Source organism: Boleophthalmus pectinirostris, unplaced genomic scaffold, assembly GCF_026225935.1.
Source record: "Boleophthalmus pectinirostris isolate CB_2022bp ecotype Guang Dong unplaced genomic scaffold, ASM2622593v1 HiC_scaffold_15, whole genome shotgun sequence".
Lineage (NCBI taxonomy): Eukaryota > Metazoa > Chordata > Actinopteri > Gobiiformes > Gobiidae > Boleophthalmus > Boleophthalmus pectinirostris.
Window position 1 is genome coordinate 1,981,602 of NW_026571070.1, and position 19,834 is coordinate 2,001,435.

The 19,834-nt window shown below is 44.9% G+C and overlaps 1 protein-coding gene across 1 annotated transcript in view; it reads right to left on the reverse strand.

The window, feature by feature from the left end:
* Nucleotides 1–19,834, reverse strand: part of LOC110164318 (disco-interacting protein 2 homolog C-like) — an 85,043-nt gene that overhangs the window by 39,763 nt on the left and 25,446 nt on the right. Inside the window, exons 4-16 of the mRNA XM_055151215.1 lie at nucleotides 18,794–18,919; nucleotides 16,370–16,639; nucleotides 13,680–13,802; nucleotides 12,990–13,136; nucleotides 12,581–12,700; nucleotides 9,142–9,339; nucleotides 8,540–8,631; nucleotides 7,350–7,460; nucleotides 5,692–5,815; nucleotides 3,214–3,323; nucleotides 2,761–2,863; nucleotides 1,963–2,027; nucleotides 814–907 (exon numbers count right to left, since the gene is read on the reverse strand). Coding sequence (XP_055007190.1) covers nucleotides 814–907; nucleotides 1,963–2,027; nucleotides 2,761–2,863; nucleotides 3,214–3,323; nucleotides 5,692–5,815; nucleotides 7,350–7,460; nucleotides 8,540–8,631; nucleotides 9,142–9,339; nucleotides 12,581–12,700; nucleotides 12,990–13,136; nucleotides 13,680–13,802; nucleotides 16,370–16,639; nucleotides 18,794–18,919 — 1,683 coding nt within the window. The remainder of the gene's footprint in view (nucleotides 1–813; nucleotides 908–1,962; nucleotides 2,028–2,760; nucleotides 2,864–3,213; nucleotides 3,324–5,691; nucleotides 5,816–7,349; nucleotides 7,461–8,539; nucleotides 8,632–9,141; nucleotides 9,340–12,580; nucleotides 12,701–12,989; nucleotides 13,137–13,679; nucleotides 13,803–16,369; nucleotides 16,640–18,793; nucleotides 18,920–19,834) is intronic.

Consider the following 19,834-nt stretch of genomic DNA (forward strand, 5'->3'; position numbering starts at 1 on the left):
TACGTGTGATTTTGAAACTCCATGAACATGACCAGATGTGTGTCTCCAAACATGAGGTGTTCAAACATGTTCAAATCTAATATCATTTTTACTGATTCAAATCCCACACAGTCATGTGTAGAGCAGCCAGCAGAGGGCGCAGTGAGCACCGGCACAATCAGCTCAAGTCTGGTGAAGGAGAATGAACTTAAAAAACACAGAGGAGAACAAGTGAGTCCTGACAGCAGGATGTCCCCAGGTTTGACTACCCCAAATGTAAGACTTTTTAAAGACCTTTTTAAGACCACGTAAATGAAAATTAAGACCAACATCACACCCATTGTGCAGCGAAAAACACCAGATCCAATTCTAATAATGACCAAACAACCACAGGACTATATCTAGAATCTAAGAGCCACTGTGGATTAAACAAACACTTTCTCATGATCATCCAGCGTCTTCCTCTGTAAACTGATCGTTTACTCATCTCACCAGAAACCAAAGTGTCTGCGCAAACTCCAAATTAGACGTTCATTCACGTGACGTGATTACACGTTGTTTTTTTCCCTCCCTCCGTTAAACATCACACTGCAGCCCGACTGAGTTTACAAAAAATAGGCTAATGAAATTTAAGACCTTTGTGAAAAAAATAAGACTTGGACAACAGAATTTAAGATTTTTGAAGGCCTCAATTTATGAACACGAAATTTAAGACCTTTTTAAGACTTTTGAGACCTCGCGGCTGGACAGGAGAGTCCTTACACTTATTGTCAGGTGTCAGGTGAGTCCTGACAGGTGAGTCCTGACAGGTGAGTCCTGACAGGTGCTTCTTACCTTTGTACTGACAGACTTTCTGGATCCAGCTGAGGGGGTTGACCTTCATCAGAGAGTACGGGACGCTGATCACGTGCATCATGTTCATCACACTCTGAAAACACAAAACAACATGAGACACCTGTCACTACACCTGTCACTACACCTGTCACTACACCTGTCATTACACCTGTCACTGCAGCATTACACCTGTCACTGCAGCATTACACTTAAAGCAGTCATGGATCAATAATCAGATCATGGTACATGTTTTATAATGATCTGCTTTCTATATTTTAGTCACATTCCATTTCTGTTCTGGACACAGGTACAGTGTCTCTCTGGATCTACACAGCTGGTCAAAAGTTTTAGAACACCACACTTTTTCTAGTTTTGTTTCCTGTTTCCTGTTGACCAGAAGGGATTATTAATCTAAACATTAGACTGATGTGTGTGTCGACCTTTGTCAGATAGAACAGCTGAACACACTCGTGGCTCGTTCTTTTTACAACACAAATCAAATATTGTTGAGAAAATTCTTCTCAAGTCTGTTGTAGAAGTTTCCATAAATGTCCAGTTCATCCCAAACCAGCTCCATGGGGTTTAAGTCTGGACACTGTGCTGCTGCTGCTGCTGGACACTCCAGGTTTTCAAGTTTTACCATGTTGTTGTTTTGTCCTGAGGTGGTTTTGTCAGAACTTGGACTTGTGTTTTTTAACCTCTGTTTGTTCAGTTTTTACCTTTGTACATTTCCAGCTCTTCATTGGACTTGCACAACTTGAACTGGCCATAAATAACTGGAGGAATGAGGGTGTTCTAAAACTTTTGACCGGTTGTGTCTCCCTCTGGATGTGGTCTCCTGTCTGATTCCATGGAAACAGGATGCTAAAACTCTTTCATAAAACTGGAGACAGATGGAGTTTAATGCCGTACTGTGGAATATTACGGCCAAAGCAACAGCATTTCAATGGAAACAGGTCGAGGCCTTGTGATCCTTTCGTGTCTCTGTGTCTGTCAAACATGATTATAGATTTCTGGACAGTGTAAAATGTAAAATGATGAGCTGGAGTGCGTCGTGCGTGTTTCTCGTCTGTGGTCAGATTTATGGATTATCGATGAACTCCTGAATCTGAAGGGGTCGTGACCTTTGACCCCGGCGGCGGAGCGTACCGTGAGGATGCCGTGCCACAGACCCACGTCCTTCTTAAAGTCCAGAACGTTCACGATCGTCTCGGCTGAAAAACAAAAACAAAAACAAGAGACGATGAAAGGTAGGTCTGAATGAACAGAACTAAACCAGAACTAAACCAGGACTAAACCAGGACTGAACCAGGACTGAACCAGGACTGAGGACTGAACCAGGACTAAACCAGGACTAAACCAGGACTAACCAGACTAAACCAGGACTAAACCAGGACTAAACCAGGACTAAAACCAGGAACTAAACCAGGAACCAGAACTAAACCAGGACTAAACCAGAGACTAAACCAGGACTAAACCAGGACTGATTCTGGAAATAAACCAAGGACTAAACCAGTTTTAAACCAGAACTGAACCAGGAATAAACCAGGACTAAACCAGGACTGATTTTGGAAATAAACCAAGGACCAAACCTGGACTAAACTAGAACAGAACCAGGACTAAACCAAAGACTAAACCAGGACTGAACTACAACGGAAACAGGGACTAAACCAGAGACTAAAGTAGGACTAAATAAGGACTAAAGCAGGTTTATACCAGGACAGAATCAGGACTACACCAGGACTAAACAAAGACTACACCAAGACTGAACCAGGACTAAACAAGATCTATAACAAAACTAAACCAGGACTAAATAGTTAAACAGTCCAACAGCAGAAGTATCATCTGAAAAAGCAATTTGAGAAAAATATGGAACAGGATTTTGATGTTTTGTGAATAGATATTGTGATAAATATAAATAATATAAATGTAAGTTGAGTGTCTCACCCTCTGTGTAGCTGCAGGCCTGAGTCAGAGCCTGACAGTGAGTTAACAGAGCGATCCTCGTCACCGTCACGCCCAAAACACTCCCGTCTTTACACGACTTATACTGACAGACAGAGAGAGGACGACCAGAGAGAGGAGGAAGAGAGAGGAGGAAGAGAGAGGAAAGTAAGGAAAGGAGAAGAGGAGACAACTGTCAATCAAAGGCACATACAAAATTTACATCATACTCCAGAGGAAATTTCCTTCTGCACTGAACAACAGGATTTATGCTTCAGAGCTCAGCTGGTCACTGATCAAAGTGGTTCTGAAACTGTTCTTTTACATCTACGGTTTAAGATCCAACAGGAGAAACTCACACCGGGTCTAAACTAAACTGTACGTTCACTATAATCTTAAAGAAAATTCAAACAGTGAAACGTGAACACAATGAGAAAACACTAAAGTGTGATGTACCTCGATGTAGGCCGTGTCGTTGTTGGCGTCTTTGATGTGAGGAAACCAGTCTCTGGGAGGTTTGGACAAATGTTTCGACTCTGTGACGAACCACAGCAGCTTCGGCCAACCTGAAAACACAAGAGAGAGAAAGTGTTAAAACATGTTCTAACACTGTTGTCTCAACAAACACAGAGCTGGAGAAGTGTTTTGTTTCATTCACACATGTTTGAATGATCTTGTACTATTAAAGTCTGTTCAGACCGGAGAGTCAAAGTGTCCAGTTTAAATGCAAAGTCCATGTGGACGCACATCCAGGGCGTCAGCTTAAAAAAAAAGCTGAACTTTTGGCATCAGATGCGCCGCATCAACCAATGAGGGACGACTATCCAGTGACATAGCGACGTTATTAGCCAGAAGAAGAAGAAGAAGAAAGAGCCGAAAACCACAAACATTAGTGGAGTATAAATATAAACACACTGCAACTGCTGAGCCGATCTCCTCCGCTGATGGTTTATGTAATAAAAACACTAAAGTCTCTCTCAGCCTGGGCTGACATCTTTGCAGGAAAATACCGGGAAATGTCACTTGTTTCGAGGGCAACGGACGCAACGACGGAACGCAACGGACGCAACGGACGCAACGGACGCAACACACGTCCTGGACACATGTCAAGTGTTTTTCTCCTGTTGGTTCGCGGCGTCCAGGACGCGTCACACGGCGTCTGAACTCAAATGAACGGCGTCCATCTAGAGGCGTCCAGTGTGATTTTTGACGCTCCAGTCTGAATGGACCATCACTCTGTCTACATCTCCAAAGACCAAAAGGCTCTGTTCCACTTTGTGATGTCATGAAGTGGTAGTTTTTAAGTGAACAGCTCCTTTTCCCTTTAGTTCAGTCGAGATCTGCAATACCAGGACTAAAATGATCCAAATGATTCTAGTGAAGATGTGTGGAGTTTAAAAACACAGTGGAGCACTTCCTGTATCACCACATGACATCACAAGGTGGAACAGAGTGTTTCTGGTACTAAATTGTTGCATCAACACAAGACAAAAAACTGCAGTGATCCTGGCACAATGTTCACACAGCAGAGTCAGACACACACACACACACACACACACACACACACACACACACACACACAGACACACACACACACACAGACACACACACAGACACACACACACACACACACACACACACACACACACACACACACACACACACACACACACACACAGACACACACACAGACACACACACACACAGACACACACACACACACACACACACACACACACACACACACACACACACACACACACACACAGACACACACACACAGACACAGACACACACACACACACACACACAGACACACACACACACACACACACACAGACACACACACACACACACACACACACACACACACACACACACACAGACAGACACACACACACACACACACACACACACACACACACACACACAGACACACACACACACACACACATACACACACACAGACACACACACACACACACACACACAGACACACACAGACACACACACACACACACACACAGACAGACACACACACACAGACACACACAGACACACACACACACACACACACAGACACACACACACACACACACACACACACACACACATACACACACACACACACACACACAGACACACATACACACACACACACACACACACACACACACAGACACACACACACACACACACACACACACACACACACACACACACACACACACACACACACACACACACACACAGACACACACACACACACACACACACACAGACACACACACACACACACAGACACACACACACACACACACACACACACACACACACACAGACAGACACACACACACACACACAGACACACACACACACACACACACACACACACACACACACACAGACACACACACACACACACACACACACACACACACACACACACACACACAGACACACACACACACACACACACACACACACACACACACACACACACACAGACACACACACACACACACACACAGACACACACACACACAGCACACACACACACACACACAGACACACACACACACACAGACACACACACACACACACAGACACACACACACACACACACACACACACACACAGACACACACACACACACACACACACACACACACACACATACACACACACACACACACACACACACACACACACAGACACACACAGACACACACACACACACACACACACACACAGACACACACACACACACAGACACACACACACAACACACACACACACACACACACACACACACAGACACACACACACACACTCTTCTCTTCTCTCTTGCCCCTCTTCCCCTCCTCCCCTCTTCCCCTCCTCCCCTGGTGTGGTGTGTGTGGTGTGTGTGACTGATGGCGTTTGACCTCTGACCTTTGAACTGTGGGATTTCTCCGGTGGCGCTCTTGGGGAGGCCTTTGTGGCAGGCGTCACTGGTCAGAGCCACAGTCACTCCACAGCTGCCCAAGAGGAACCCGATCTGCTGCGAGCCCGCGTCCTACACACACAGAGACATGAAGATTTAACTTAAAGCTGCACTGTGGAACCTGTCACCTGCTCGTTTCTATGGAGACGTCACTGCTCTGCCTGGAATGTTCCACAGTGTGACATTAAACAGATCTACTTTACATTTATTCAATCACAGGTGCAGGTTTTATAATTCAAAAACACTCAGAAAATCAGACATTCTGACTGTGAGTGGTGTCGCCTCTCCACAGATCTGACCTGTAACTTGGTCTGGTTTGGTCTCCATGGAGATAGAAAGGTTTAATGCCATGGAGAAAAGAATCTGATGGACTCTACGCCAGAAAAGTTACACAATTCAGCTTTAAAGAGCCATGGGACCTGTAATTCCAACATATGAACACAACTGACAAAGACTTTTTATAAATTTAACTTTTTATGTATTGATTAGTTTGAGTTGTACTGTGTAATCAAAAAAAATAAAATAAAATAAACTCAACCTGCACTGACACTTAAACTCCCGGAGCTGTTTTCTGTTTTCTAAAAGACTCTGACTGAACAACAAAGTTCTATTGTTCCTAAAGACAATAACCTCCATACTGGGCTGGTTTAGTCCTGGTTTAGTCCTGGTTTAGTCCTGGTTTAGTCCTGGTTTAGTCCTGGTTTAGTCCTGGTTTAGTCCTGGTTTAGTCCTGGTTTAGTCCTGGTTTAGTCCTGGTTTAGTCCTGGTTTAGTCCTGGTTTAGTGTTTAGTCCTGGTTTAGTCCCGGTTTAGTCCCGGTTTAGTCCTGGTTTAGTCCCTGGTTTAGTCCTGGTTTAGTCCTGGTTTAGTCCTGGTTTAGTCCTGGTTTAGTCCTGGTTTAGTCCTGGTTTAGTCCTGGTTTAGACCTGGTTTAGACCTGGTGGTGTAGACCTGGTTTAGTCCTGGTTTAGTCCTGGTTCAGTCCTGGTTCAGTCCTGGTTTAGTCCTGGTTAGTCCTGGTTGGTTTAGTCCTGGTTTAGTCCTGGTTTAGTCCTGGTTTCAGTCCTGGTTCAGTCCTGGTTCAGTCCTGGTTAGTCCCTGGTTTAGTCCTGTTTAGTCCTGGTTCAGTCCTGGTTTAGTCCTGGTTTAGTCCTGGTTTAGTCCTGGTTTAGTCTGGTTAGTCCTGGTTCAGTCCTGGTTTAGTCCTGGTTTAGTCCTGGTTTAGTCCTGGTTTAGTCCTGGTTTAGTCCTGGTTTAGTCCTGGTTCAGTGTCTGTGTTCACTGTTACACAAACACACTGAGGCTAAAAATAAACTTAATGTGATTCATGTTTTATTGAATCATAAACGTGACACAGAGTCTGATTAAACATATCCACAGGAACCAGACACTGAACCAGGACTAAACCAGGACTAAGGACTAAACCAGGCTAAACCAGGACTAAACCAGGACTAAACCAGGACTAAACCAGGACTAAACCAGGACTAAACCAGGACTAAACCAGGACTAAACCAGGACTAAAGCAGGTGTCACACTCCTCTGTAGCTGAATAACCACAGAATAATCTCGTGGTCCTTAAACTCGAGTGTTTCGGTTTGTGTTTGTACCTTTCGACTGAGCGGGACTTCGATGGGCACCGGCACCACTTCTGCCAGTAAACACCCGTAAAACGCCACCATGAACGCCACCGGGTCGTTATTAGGGAAGACCAGCGCCACCTGCAGGAGCCACAGAGCAAACACACATTAAACACAGACACATCCAGTGTTTAGACGAGTTCATGTTCAGTCTGGACACTTCACAAGCTTCTGAAAATATACAAGACAAACTACAGTGATGAGGTGAGCATGGGCGAGATTCTGGCTCCATCGGTTCTGGCTCCAGTCGACTTTCTATTGAAAAACCGTCGCCTCTCTCTCTGTAAGTGCTGCTGTCGAGTTATTTTGTCCTTGAATCCAGATATGAACATAATAACAGACAAATCCAAGCGCTGGAAATGGGTTGATTGACAGCCTTGTTGCTCAGAGAGGAAGGGGCGTTTCTTTCAACATCCTCACTCCTGATTGGCTCTTTGGTTTCGCACTCAGATTCCAAATATTGTCCTTGGTTTCAGATTAACTGTTACAGCTGCTCGCCTCGATGAGCTTCGTCCTGTTGCACCCGGCCGCTGTGGTGACGTCACACTCCTCTGGTTCACTTTTTCGGACTATAAGTGGCTCTTTTGTTTCATGGTTTGGGTGTTTCCTGCGACTTAAACTCCTGTGCGACTTAGTCTACGTTTATATGATGAGGGTCTGAACAGAAGACACAAAAGTGGCGTTGCATCTTCACGTTTAGACGAGTGTTTTCAGGAGTAAATCTGCATTCAGACGGTGACGCAAAAGTGTGTGGAATTGGATTGTGTGTGTTTGTACTTAAAACAACAAGGGCGTCTCTGGACATATGGAAGTTTTCACGTCACACATTTTTATCAGCTCCTCCTTCCACAAAGTCGTCCCACCATCGACTGGTTCTCCAGGTCTCGTCTAGATCCATCTGACTCGACTGAGATGACCTGATGTATCCAGAGTTTGACAGAGGTGATTACAGATCCTTCTCTGTTCACTGATAGTGTCTCTGCACATTCTCCACATTTGTTGTTTTGCCTCCTGTAAGTTTATTACGACGCCTGGAAATGATCCGACATGTTTGTTTCTGTGTTCTGTATGTTTGTGACGTAAACACGTACGCAACCTGAGCACATCTGACCAGAGTATTGCGTCTTGGGTTTTGTAGCTGTGCAGTTTTACAGACTCACCCGGTCTCCCGGTCGCACCATTGGCTCCAGTTTGCTCCCCAGTTTGTGGAGGATGTTATAGGCCAGTTTGATGCTGCGAGACCAAAGTTTTCCTGCAAACATGACAAAAGAAACACAAACTGTACTGAGAGACTGAGGGCGGGACTAAACCAGGTCTAAACCAGGTCTCAGGTCCAAACCAGGTCTAAACTAAAACAGGTCTAGGTCTAAACAGGTCTAAAACAGGTCTAAAACAGGTCTAAACCAGGTCTAAACCAGGTCTAAAACAGGTCTAAACCAGGTCTAAAACAGGTCTAAAACAAGTCTGTTCTGGGATTCTGGGATAAACCTTCAGGAGGTCAGAAGGACCTCGTTGGATGGTGATGAAACATTAGATCTGCAGCAAATGAAAACTCCAAACTCACAAATGTTTAACCTTTTCATTTCTATTTGTGACTAGACTCAAACTCACAGTGTTAAAACAAAACATAAGTCTGCATCAGAACTGTGTTGATCTGACCCTCCCCTGTTTGTTTTCACTATAATAGGCCAGCAGTATCATGTGTAATCCTCTGGTCCTGAGTTGTTGAGAGTTGTTCTTGTCTATGCTCGTGTTCTCGTACCGTATGTGAGCACGTAGAGTGGTTTTCCGGCCGTGTCCAGGCTGGTGAGGCAGGGGGCTTTGGGGGAGATGGTGCCCCAGCGCTGCAGCGCCGCCTCCAGAGACGGAGGCCAGTTGGTGACCACGCCCAGAGCCTCTCCCCGCACGGGCAGCATCTCTGCCCCCTCAGGTCGAGGTTGGTTTGGGTCCGGCTGCTGGACTGTGGAGGAGAGGGGATAGACTCAGGACTTCTGTTTAATGTGTAAAGGTTTATGATAAAAAAGAAAAGGACAAAACTATGCAAACAGAGAACTGGACTACAGCATCCTCTACCAGACTGTTCTACGAGTTTAAACGCTCTTCCAGACTGTTCTACGAGTTTAAACGCTCTATCAGACTGTTCTACGAGTTTAAACGCTCTATCAGACTGTTCTACGAGTTTAAACCCTCTATCAGACTGTTCTAAGAGTTTAAACGCTCTATCAGACTGTTCTACGAGTTTAAACGCTCTATCAGACTGTTCTACGAGTTTAAACGCTCTACCAGACTGTTCTACGAGTTTAAACGCTCTATCAGACTGTTCTACGAGTTTAAACGCTCTATCAGACTGTTCTAAGAGTTTAAACGCTCTATCAGACTGTTCTACGAGTTTAAACGCTCTATCAGACTGTTCTACGAGTTTAAACGCTCTATCAGACTGTTCTAAGAGTTTAAACGCTCTATCAGACTGTTCTACGAGTTTAAACGCTCTATCAGACTGTTCTACGAGTTTAAACGCTCTATCAGACTGTTCTACGAGTTTAAACGCTCTACCAGACTGTTCTACGAGTTTAAACGCTCTATCAGACTGTTCTACGAGTTTAAACGCTCTACCAGACTGTTCTACGAGTTTAAACGCTCTATCAGACTGTTCTATGAGTTTAAACGCTCTACCAGACTGTTCTACGAGTTTAAACGCTCTACCAGACTGTTCTACGAGTTTAAACGCTCTACCAGACTGTTCTACGAGTTTAAACGCTCTACCAGACTGTTCTACGAGTTTAAACGCTCTATCAGACTGTTCTATGAGTTTAAACGCTCTACCAGACTGTTCTACGAGTTTAAACGCTCTACCAGACTGTTCTACGAGTTTAAACGCTCTACCAGACTGTTCTACGAGTTTAAACGCTCTACCAGACTGTTCTACGAGTTTAAACGCTCTATCAGACTGTTCTAAGAGTTTAAACGCTCTATCAGACTGTTCTACGAGTTTAAACGCTCTATCAGACTGTTCTACGAGTTTAAACGCTCTATCAGACTGTTCTACGAGTTTAAACGCTCTATCAGACTATTCTACGAGTTTAAACGCTCTATCAGACTGTTCTACGAGTTTAAACGCTCTATCAGACTGTTCTACGAGTTTAAACGCTCTACCAGACTGTTCTACGAGTTTAAACGCTCTATCAGACTGTTCTAAGAGTTTAAACGCTCTATCAGACTGTTCTACGAGTTTTAAACGCTCTATCAGACTGTTCTACGAGTTTAAACGCTCTATTCAGACTGTTCTAACGAGTTTAAACGCTCTATCAGACTGTTCTACGAGTTTAAACGCTCTATCAGACTATTCTACGAGTTTAAACGCTCTATCAGACTGTTCTACGAGTTTAAACGCTCTACCAGACTGTTCTAAGAGTTTAAACGTCTATCAGACTGTTTCTACGAGTTTTAACGCTCTATCAGACTGTTCTACGAGTTTAAACGCTCTATCAGACTGTTCTAAGAGTTTAAACGCTCTATCAGACTGTTCTACGAGTTTAAACGCTCTATCAGACTGTTCTACGAGTTTAAACGCTCTATCAGACTGTTCTACGAGTTTAAACGCTCTATCAGACTGTTCTACGAGTTTAAACGCTCTATCAGACTGTTCTACGAGTTTAAACGCTCTTATCAGACTGTTCTACGAGTTTAAACGCTCTATCAGACTGTTCTATGAGTTTAAACGCTCTATCAGACTGTTCTACGAGTTTAAACGCTCTATCAGACTGTTCTACGAGTTTAAACGCTCTATCAGACTGTTCTACGAGTTTAAACGCTCTATCAGACTGTTCTAAGAGTTTAAACGCTCTATCAGACTGTTCTACGAGTTTAAACGCTCTATCAGACTGTTCTACGAGTTTAAACGCTCTATCAGACTGTTCTACGAGTTTAAACGCTCTATCAGACTGTTCTACGAGTTTAAACGCTCTATCAGACTGTTCTACGAGTTTAAACGCTCTATCAGACTGTTCTACGAGTTTAAACGCTCTATCAGACTGTTCTATGAGTTTAAACGCTCTATCAGACTGATCTAAGAGTTTAAACGCTCTACCAGACTGTTCTACGAGTTTAAACGCTCTATCAGACTGTTCTACGAGTTTAAACGCTCTATCAGACTGTTCTACGAGTTTAAACGCTCTATCAGACTGTTCTACGAGTTTAAACGCTCTATCAGACTGTTCTACGAGTTTAAACGCTCTATCAGACTGTTCTACGAGTTTAAACGCTCTATCAGACTGTTGGGTTCTTTCACACCGACAGCAGTCGTTGCACCAGATGTTCCATTTGAACCAAAAGCTCTTAGTTCGTTTGGTTTTTCGTTCGTGTGAAAGCTTCAGTCACACTCAGATCTGCACTAAATCAAATGGACCGAGACTCTAAAAGCAGCGGGTTGCTTGACTCTGCACCTAATGCTAAACTCTGGTGTGGTTCCTCTGGTGAGACGCCAACTCTTATCCAAATCAGAGACAGTCCAAACCAACTACTCCAAATGCATCATGCGAGGGCAGGCTCGGACTCACAAATTGAGTGCGCCAACCCCCCTGGTCCTCAATTTCCACCGTCTGAACTGAGTGTGCACCCAGGCGGCAGGCTCCTGCGCCCGGTTAAGGAGTGTGACGGGGTCAGGGCTGGGTCCAGACACCTGCCCCATGACTGTCTGTCTGTAGGTTTGTGAGTTTGTGAGGCTGGCCTCCGCTCAGGGGGAGAGGGACTGGTGCGGAGGAGCTCTGTGAGAAGACCACAGAGCGAGGACGCTTCTGTGAGGTCTGGTGGGCGGTAGAGCCTCAGCGTCCCCGAGCCACGTGCAGTTCAACCCACTGTGTGCAGGAGCCTTGGACAAACGCCAATTTTGGTTTGTTTGCCGGTGTGAAAGGACCACACTGGAGTCACACTGGAGTCTATATGCAGACCAAATAATTGAACTGACGGTGTGAAAGTGTCTTTAGGTTAAAGGGCACGTATCACATTTTCTGATCTGTTCTAATGTTGTTTCCTCATCACAAACAGACCTGCAGTTGTAAATCTCACGAGAGTCAGTTTAGTGTAATCTAATCTTAAAGTAACTTTTCTGCAAATATGCCAGAATAAAAATGTTGTTTTACATATTAGTCCAGTGACAGATGGTAAGAATTAAAATTAAAGAGCATAAAAAAATAATAAAATACCTTCTAAGAGCTCGTCGAAGTCGTCCACAAAGAACTCTCGGAGAGGAGGTCTGCGCGGCTGCTTCAGTGTGTTCACCAACTGCTGGATCTTAGCCGAGACTCGACTGCTCACAGGGACGCCTACGAAAACACAACAACACACACGACACACACACTTTAATACTACAGTACAACAACACACGACACATAAGAGCTGTGCAAATAATTAAATTCTGATCGCGATAATGTTTGGTTTTATGTCTGAAATCTAACAGTAAATGTTTCAGACTTGATTGTTTCAGACTTGTTTGTTTCAGACTTGTTTGTTTCAGACTTGTTTGTTTCAGACTTGTTGTTTCAGACTTGATTGTTTCAGACTTGTTTGTTTCAGACTTGTTTATATCTGTGTGTCGTTGAGTGTTGCGTTTACCGTCTCCAGTCTCCATCCTCTCTGCGTTGCCGTACTTTTGCGTGTTGCGAGCGATCGTTCCCATGTTGGACATGTGGTGGCGCTCTGTGTGCGAGTGTGGGGAGTCGGAGGAGTATCCGGTGACGTCTGGAGGGGCAGAGTGGTTTTCTGCACGAGACACAGAGACTTTGAGAAACACAGAAGAAAACAGAGATAGAAGACAGAACCTGCACCTGACCCAGACCCACGTGTGTTTATTTCTACAGAAAAGAGGAAAATACAGTTTAGATTCTTTATGATGAGAGCTGTTTTAAAATCCTAATGTTAAATGCAGTGACCTGAACAGAAAAGGCCTGTGCTCTAACACAGTGTAACTTTCCGGAGGCGGCACATCACCTGCATGATTCCATGGAAACAGAAAGTGAGAGGTACTTCAGAACATTTTCCAGGACAAATAAGAGTCAGGTTTATGGAGATGCAAGCCTGCTCAGAGTAAAGTTTTTCCGTGCTTTAAAAACATGAATAAATGTGCTTTTATTTTAGTCAATTTTCAGGTTACAAAGCATAACCATGTTTGCTTGTAAAGAGTTTGTGGTAAAACAGAGCCTATCACGCTCTGTCTCTCAGAAAACGTTCAGCCAGTGTCTGAAACTGAAACCTTTTGTTCGTACATTTACAGCAGAGATAAGAAATAAAAGATTACTTCCGTACCATCAGACTCGAGTGGAGGAGGCCACAGCATGTCTGACCCAAACTCACACGAACGACGCAAAGAGCCGCCGTTTTCTGCCACGCTCAGAGCTCCTTTCCTCTTCAGAGACAGATGCCCGATACCTTAAGGACAAAACAAAACACGTGGAGATAAATCCATCTGGATTTAATGAGAAAAAACAAACTAATGCTGACAGTGTTGGAGCTGAATAAACATGAGGCTGATCTGCACTTTCACAACATTTACCCTCACGTCACTCACAACAACTGCCCCGTGTGGAACTCTGGATTAAACTCTGGGTCAAACTCTGGATTAAACTCTGGGTCAAACTCTGGATTAAACTCTGGGTCAAACTCTGGATTAAACTGCGTTAAAAATAAAATTATCTTCCAAATAAATTGATATGAAGTTACAATTCAATTAATCGATTTTTTGCTCAGCCCTAGAATCTCCTGAATTCTAACTGAGTTTGACACCTCTGCTCTCTGAGGTTAAGACCTGAGTTTGACCTGGTTTAGTCCTGGTTTAGTCCAGATTTAGTCCTGATTTAGTCCTGATTTAGTCCTGGTTTAGTCCTGATTTAGTCCTGCTTTAGTTCTGATTTAGTCCTGGTTTAGTCCAGATTAAGTCCTGGTTTAGTCCTGATTTAGTCCTGGTTTAGTCCAGATTAAGTCCTGGTTTAGTCCTGATTTAGTCCTGGTTTAGTCCTGATTTAGTCTGGGTTTAGTTCTGATTTAGTCCTGGTTTAGTCCAGATTAAGTCCTGGTTTAGTCCTGATTTAGTCCTTGTTTAGTCCAGATTAAGTCCTGGTTTAGTCCTGATTTAGTCTGGGTTTAGTTCTGATTTAGTCCTGGGTTAGTCCTGATTTAGTCCTGGTTTAGTCCTGGTTTAGTCCTGGTCTAGTCCTGGTCTAGTCCTGAGTTAGTCCTGGTTTAGTCCTGGTTTAGTCCTAGTTTAGTCCTGGTTCAGTCCTAGTTTAGTCCTTGTTTAGTCCTGGTCTTAGACTCGTCTCCTTGTCTCATATAAGCAGGTTGTGGGTTAGACTCCTGGTCTGATTCATTGCCTGTGCCTGTGTGTGTGTTTATGAGTCTCTGTGTGTGTGTGTGTGTTGTGTGTGTGTCTGTGTGTGTGTTTGTGTGTGTGTGTGTGTGTGTGTGTGTGTGTGTGTGTGTGTGTGTTTCTGTGTGTGTGTGTGTGTGTGTGTGTGTTGTGTGTGTGTGTGTGTGTGTGTGTGTCTGTGTGTTTCTGTGTGTGTGTTGTGTGTGTGTGTGTTTGTGTGTGTGTCTGTGTGTGTGTGTGTGTGTGTGTTTGTTTGTGTGTGTGGGAGTGAAGACATCAGCTAAATGCCACAGTATTGATCGGACTCTGACATTCTCTAAATATCTTCATCTAAAGGCAGAAAATCAGGACGCCACGAAACAACCGAGCAGCAGGGGGCGCACCGCACAACACCACTTCATATTCAGACTTTAAATACAGTAAACTGAGGCCAGAGAAAAACAAAACTATTCACTCATGACTGAAAAAATATTAAACTGACTTTGAGCCCAGAGAAACCAAGTTACAACATCCATGAGTTTCAGAATAATGAAAAAGACGGAGCGTTACTGCAGCTCTCGGGGTCAAAATCTAATCTAATTTATCCTCCGCAAACCAGGAACCAAAACTCTGAAAGCTCTGGTCTCTGAGAGTTCTGAAACGTGCTTCTAAACTCATCGTGGTGAGTCATGAGGACGCTCTGAATACTGTTTAAGACGAACTGTTTTCTGTTTTAACGCAGTCGAGTCCAGCAGTGGTTCTGGCTCAAACTCCCATTTCCCGTTTTTTTTGTTTTTTATTTAACCAAAATGTGCTGATTTGACACACAGAGAGCCTGATGTTTACAGCGACAGGAGCAGTTTGACTTCAGGTCAGTCCTGAAGTTCACATCAGTCCGGTCGTGTGACTGAGGGGACAGGCTCGATTCTCCGGAGGAGGAGGAACAGACGATGCTGCTGTGAAATCCAGATTTTAAAGTGAATAAACTAAATCTAGCCAAGTTACGATGACTTGAATTGAAAAAGTTTTATCATGATCTCAGTACATTTCACTTAACGAGGAAAATGATCTGCCAGTGGAACAAGGCATTTTGTAATTAAAATATGAAAATACATCCTGCTGCACTTAAAAGAAGAAAAACAACAAAATCAAACTGAATGTTGCTTGAATTAAGAAAAACAAACTTATTCCATTGGTAGATAATTTGACTTTTCAAGTTGAATCGACTCAAATAATGTAAAATGTTCTTAATTTAAGTTATTTTAATTCAACTAGATATTATAGAGACTAGTTTTTAGGAGTTTTGGTGATATTACTTCAGTTTGTTGATTGGGAGGAAGCAGCGCTGTGATCGTAGCTGCTGTGGTGAAAGAGGAAAGTTTGTGGCAAAGGCGACGAGGCGACAGGAATCTGTCCACAAGGTAAAGACAAAGTGTCGCCAGGCTGTCGTATAAAAACTGTAAATTAGTCAAACTGGGTAAAATAATTTCAGGACCAGATTTTCCCAGTTTTTCTGAGCAAGATTTTTGTAAGAAAAGAATAAATCTCCTGCCCCAAACTACCGCCTGGTCTCAAATAAAAGCCTGGTCTGTTAAGTGAGTATTTTACGGTGAGTGTGCACAGAGCGTAGAGTTCGGAGCGTCCGTGTTACCGTGGTGCGACTGGGAGAGCAGGCTCTGCTGGTGGCCCAGGTGCGGGTGGCCCAGGTGAGAGAGGTGAGCGTGGGCGAGCGAGTCGGCGAGGCGGCTGGCGTTGCCGCTGCCGCCGCTCTGGGTGGACGACGACGAAGACGAGGTGGACCCCAGGTGGGCGGGGCCGAGCTGCGACGGGCGGCTCCAGTGCTCCAATCCCGACAGGTCGTCTCCGGGCCCCGCCTCCTCCTCCGAGCCGGACGACGAGTCCGAGCACAGCGGCGAGAGACCTGAGGAGAGAGAAAGGTCACATTACAAACACACAGACTCTACTGGATGAGGCGAAAGGTAAAAGGAGCTGGTCACTTGAAAACTACCACTTCATGACATCACAAGGTGGAGAGAGTGTTTTGAGCTGTGGAGATGTAGACAGACTATGACATGTTTTGTGTGAATGAAACAAACACAGCTCCAGTTGTGTTTTTGAGGAGGTGACGGCGTTAGAAGACGCTCCGCTCTGTGTCATACTGGACTTTTACAGAGCAGAGACAGAGACTAAACAGGCTCATATTAGGATGTGTTTGTTTTGTTCCTGTTTTGGCGCACGCAGAGTCGGAGCAGCTGATCTCTTTGTTTGTGATGACGAGGTTGAGTCTAAAACCATCAGACTGAGTCACTGTGATGGTTCAGATCCAAGTGCCGCCACAGGAGCCGCTCACTGTTCAAGAGCAGAGCACGAGCCGTCAATGAGCCCGAGCGCCAAAACAAAACACCAGACCTCACCACTCAAATCACTGCTGTTTTAGATCCTCTACGTTTGCCCCGTCCTTCAGTGTCTCTGCATTTGCCCCGTCCTTCAGTGTCTCTACATTTGCCCCGTCCTTCAGTGTCTCTACGTTTGCCCCGTCCTTCAGTGTCTCTACATTTGCCCCGTCCTTCAGAGTCTCTACATTTGCCCCGTCCTTCAGTGTCTCTACATTTGCCCCGTCCTTCAGTGTCTCTGCATTTGCCCCGTCCTTCAGTGTCTCTACATTTGCCCCGTCCTTCAGTGTCTCTGCGTTTGCCCCGTCCTTCAGAGTCTCTACGTTTGCCCCGTCCTTCAGTGTCTCTACGTTTGCCCCGTCCTTCAGTGTCTCTGCGTTTGCCCCGTCCTTCAGAGTCTCTACGTTTGCCCCGTCCTTCAGAGTCTCTACGTTTGCCCCGTCCTTCAGTGTCTCTACGTTTGCCCCGTCCTTCAGAGTCTCTACGTTTGCCCCGTCCTTCAGTGTCTCTGCGTTTGCCCCGTCCTTCAGTGTCTCTGCGTTTGCCCCGTCCTTCAGTGTCTCTGCGTTTGCCCCGTCCTTCAGTGTCTCTGCGTTTGCCCCGTCCTTCAGTGTCTCTGCGTTTGCCCCGTCCTTCAGCGTCTCTGCGTTTGCCCCGTCTTCAGCGTCTCTGCGTTTGCCCCGTCCTTCAGCGTCTCTGCGTTTGCCCCGTCCTTCAGCGTCTCTGCGTTTGCCCCGTCCTTCAGCGTCTCTGCGTTTGCCCGTCCTTCAGCGTCTCTGCGTTTGCCCCGTCCTTCAGCGTCTCTGCGTTTGCCCCGTCCTTCAGCGTCTCTGCGTTTGCCCCGTCCTTCAGTGTCTCTACGTTTGCCCCGTCCTTCAGTGTCTCTACGTTTGCCCCGTCCTTCTGGTTCACTTTGCACTGACACAGAACATTATCCTGATTCATCGGTCGGTTTCACTTTGTGGAAACGGTCTGACCTCACAGCGTTAGGATTCGTTCACTCGACATTAGACAGAATGGCTCTTCTCTGATTGGCCGGTGCTCGGTCTACAACTTCCGGGGTTTTTGCAGACCGTCTAGTGTGTTCTGATTCTTGAACTCTGATGATACGATGTCACGATATTTCAGTTATTGTGACATTCCTAGTTTTTATTTCTCTGTATTGTCATGATCCTCCAGTCATGGACTCATTGGTCCTCATCATTTACGAGCATCACTCGCTCAGTCTGCACAAATCCAAAATTTTTCAGTCCCCTGTCATATTTTTTCTTTTTTCCTTGTAAGTAGCTTTATTTGTTTTGTGCACAGACCCCATGTGTGTCCCTGATTGGCTAATCCACCTGTCAATCACACCCATCTGAACTCTGGGAGATGAAGGCAAATCTGAGTCTGTTTGTTTATAAAGGTTTGGGACTGGAACAAAGGAACAAATGAACTTTTCCCGCCTCAGAATCTCGTTTTTGTGCCTGAGGATCAGCTGTGGTTTCTCTCTCGACCTGTGGGTGGAGCTCTTGACGTGTGGGTGGAGCTCTTGACGTGTGGGTTGAGTATTTACCTGTAGGTGGAGCTTTTACCTGTGGGTAGGTGGAGTTCTTGACGTGTGGGTGGAGCTTTTACCTGCAGGTGGGTGGAGCTTTTACCTGCAGGTGGGTGGAGCTTTTGCCTGTGGGTGGAGCTCTTACCTGGGGGCGTGTAGGCGTCCATGGAGGTCTGCACCACTAGGGAGCGCCGTTTGGAGGGCATGGGCACGGCCACCTTCCTCTCCACGTGCCGGGCTAACACGGCCTGCACCGCCTCCGTGTGGACATCTGAGGAACAACAGGGAAACACACGTCAGGAACATTCCATCGGGTCGGAGGTCGGATCTCCACGGACACCGGCAGCAAAAACACGGAACACGGACAAAGAAGTCTGTGTTCTTCATGTTCTGCTCTTTCCCTCTGGATCGTTTTATTCTCGATGATCCAAGACAAGCCCAGATCTTTACGCCCACACACAGTTCAACTTTTTAGAGATCAGTTTCTTTATATTCCCATTAAGAGGTCACAAAGTTTGTCAAAAGAACTGAAAATTCAATACTAAACAAAAACTAAATACTCAAAAAAACTAGATACTCATTTGAACACATTTGAGTTTTGTCACTGAATCAGTTGCCACGTTTACATGAGAGCTTTAATAAAAAAAATAATAATAATAATTCTGCTTTAAAAAGATCATGTAAACATTTAATTCCTACTGAAAATGATTATTCGGAATTAAACTTAATTCTGAAGTAAGTGTGTGGTTTATTCTGATTTTAAAGCCAAATGAATTTATTTCTGGATCATGTAAACGTTTATTCTTGTTAAAAATAATGTAGGTGCTTCAGTTCATGTTCGTTGAGTCGTCGTTCTGACGTGATCCGGACAATCCAGCTCCACCAGTCCTGACTTCGGACTTTTCATCTCTTTGGACTCTTTGGATTTGCGTGCGGGATGTGGGAGTGTTTGTGTCCGTAGCTTAACGACAAACCGAGATGACAAAAAACCAGGAGCTGAAGTGTGCGTTTTCTTCACAAAGACGTAAATATGTTCGTGTCCCTGTCCAATCAGAGCCCCCCCCCCAAAACTTTTCCATGACTTTCCATGACCTACATGTGTATAACTGATCATAGTTTTAGGGCTAAATATGAAACATTAACTCTTTCCACTCACCTTATGTTTTGGGATTATAGTTTTTAAACA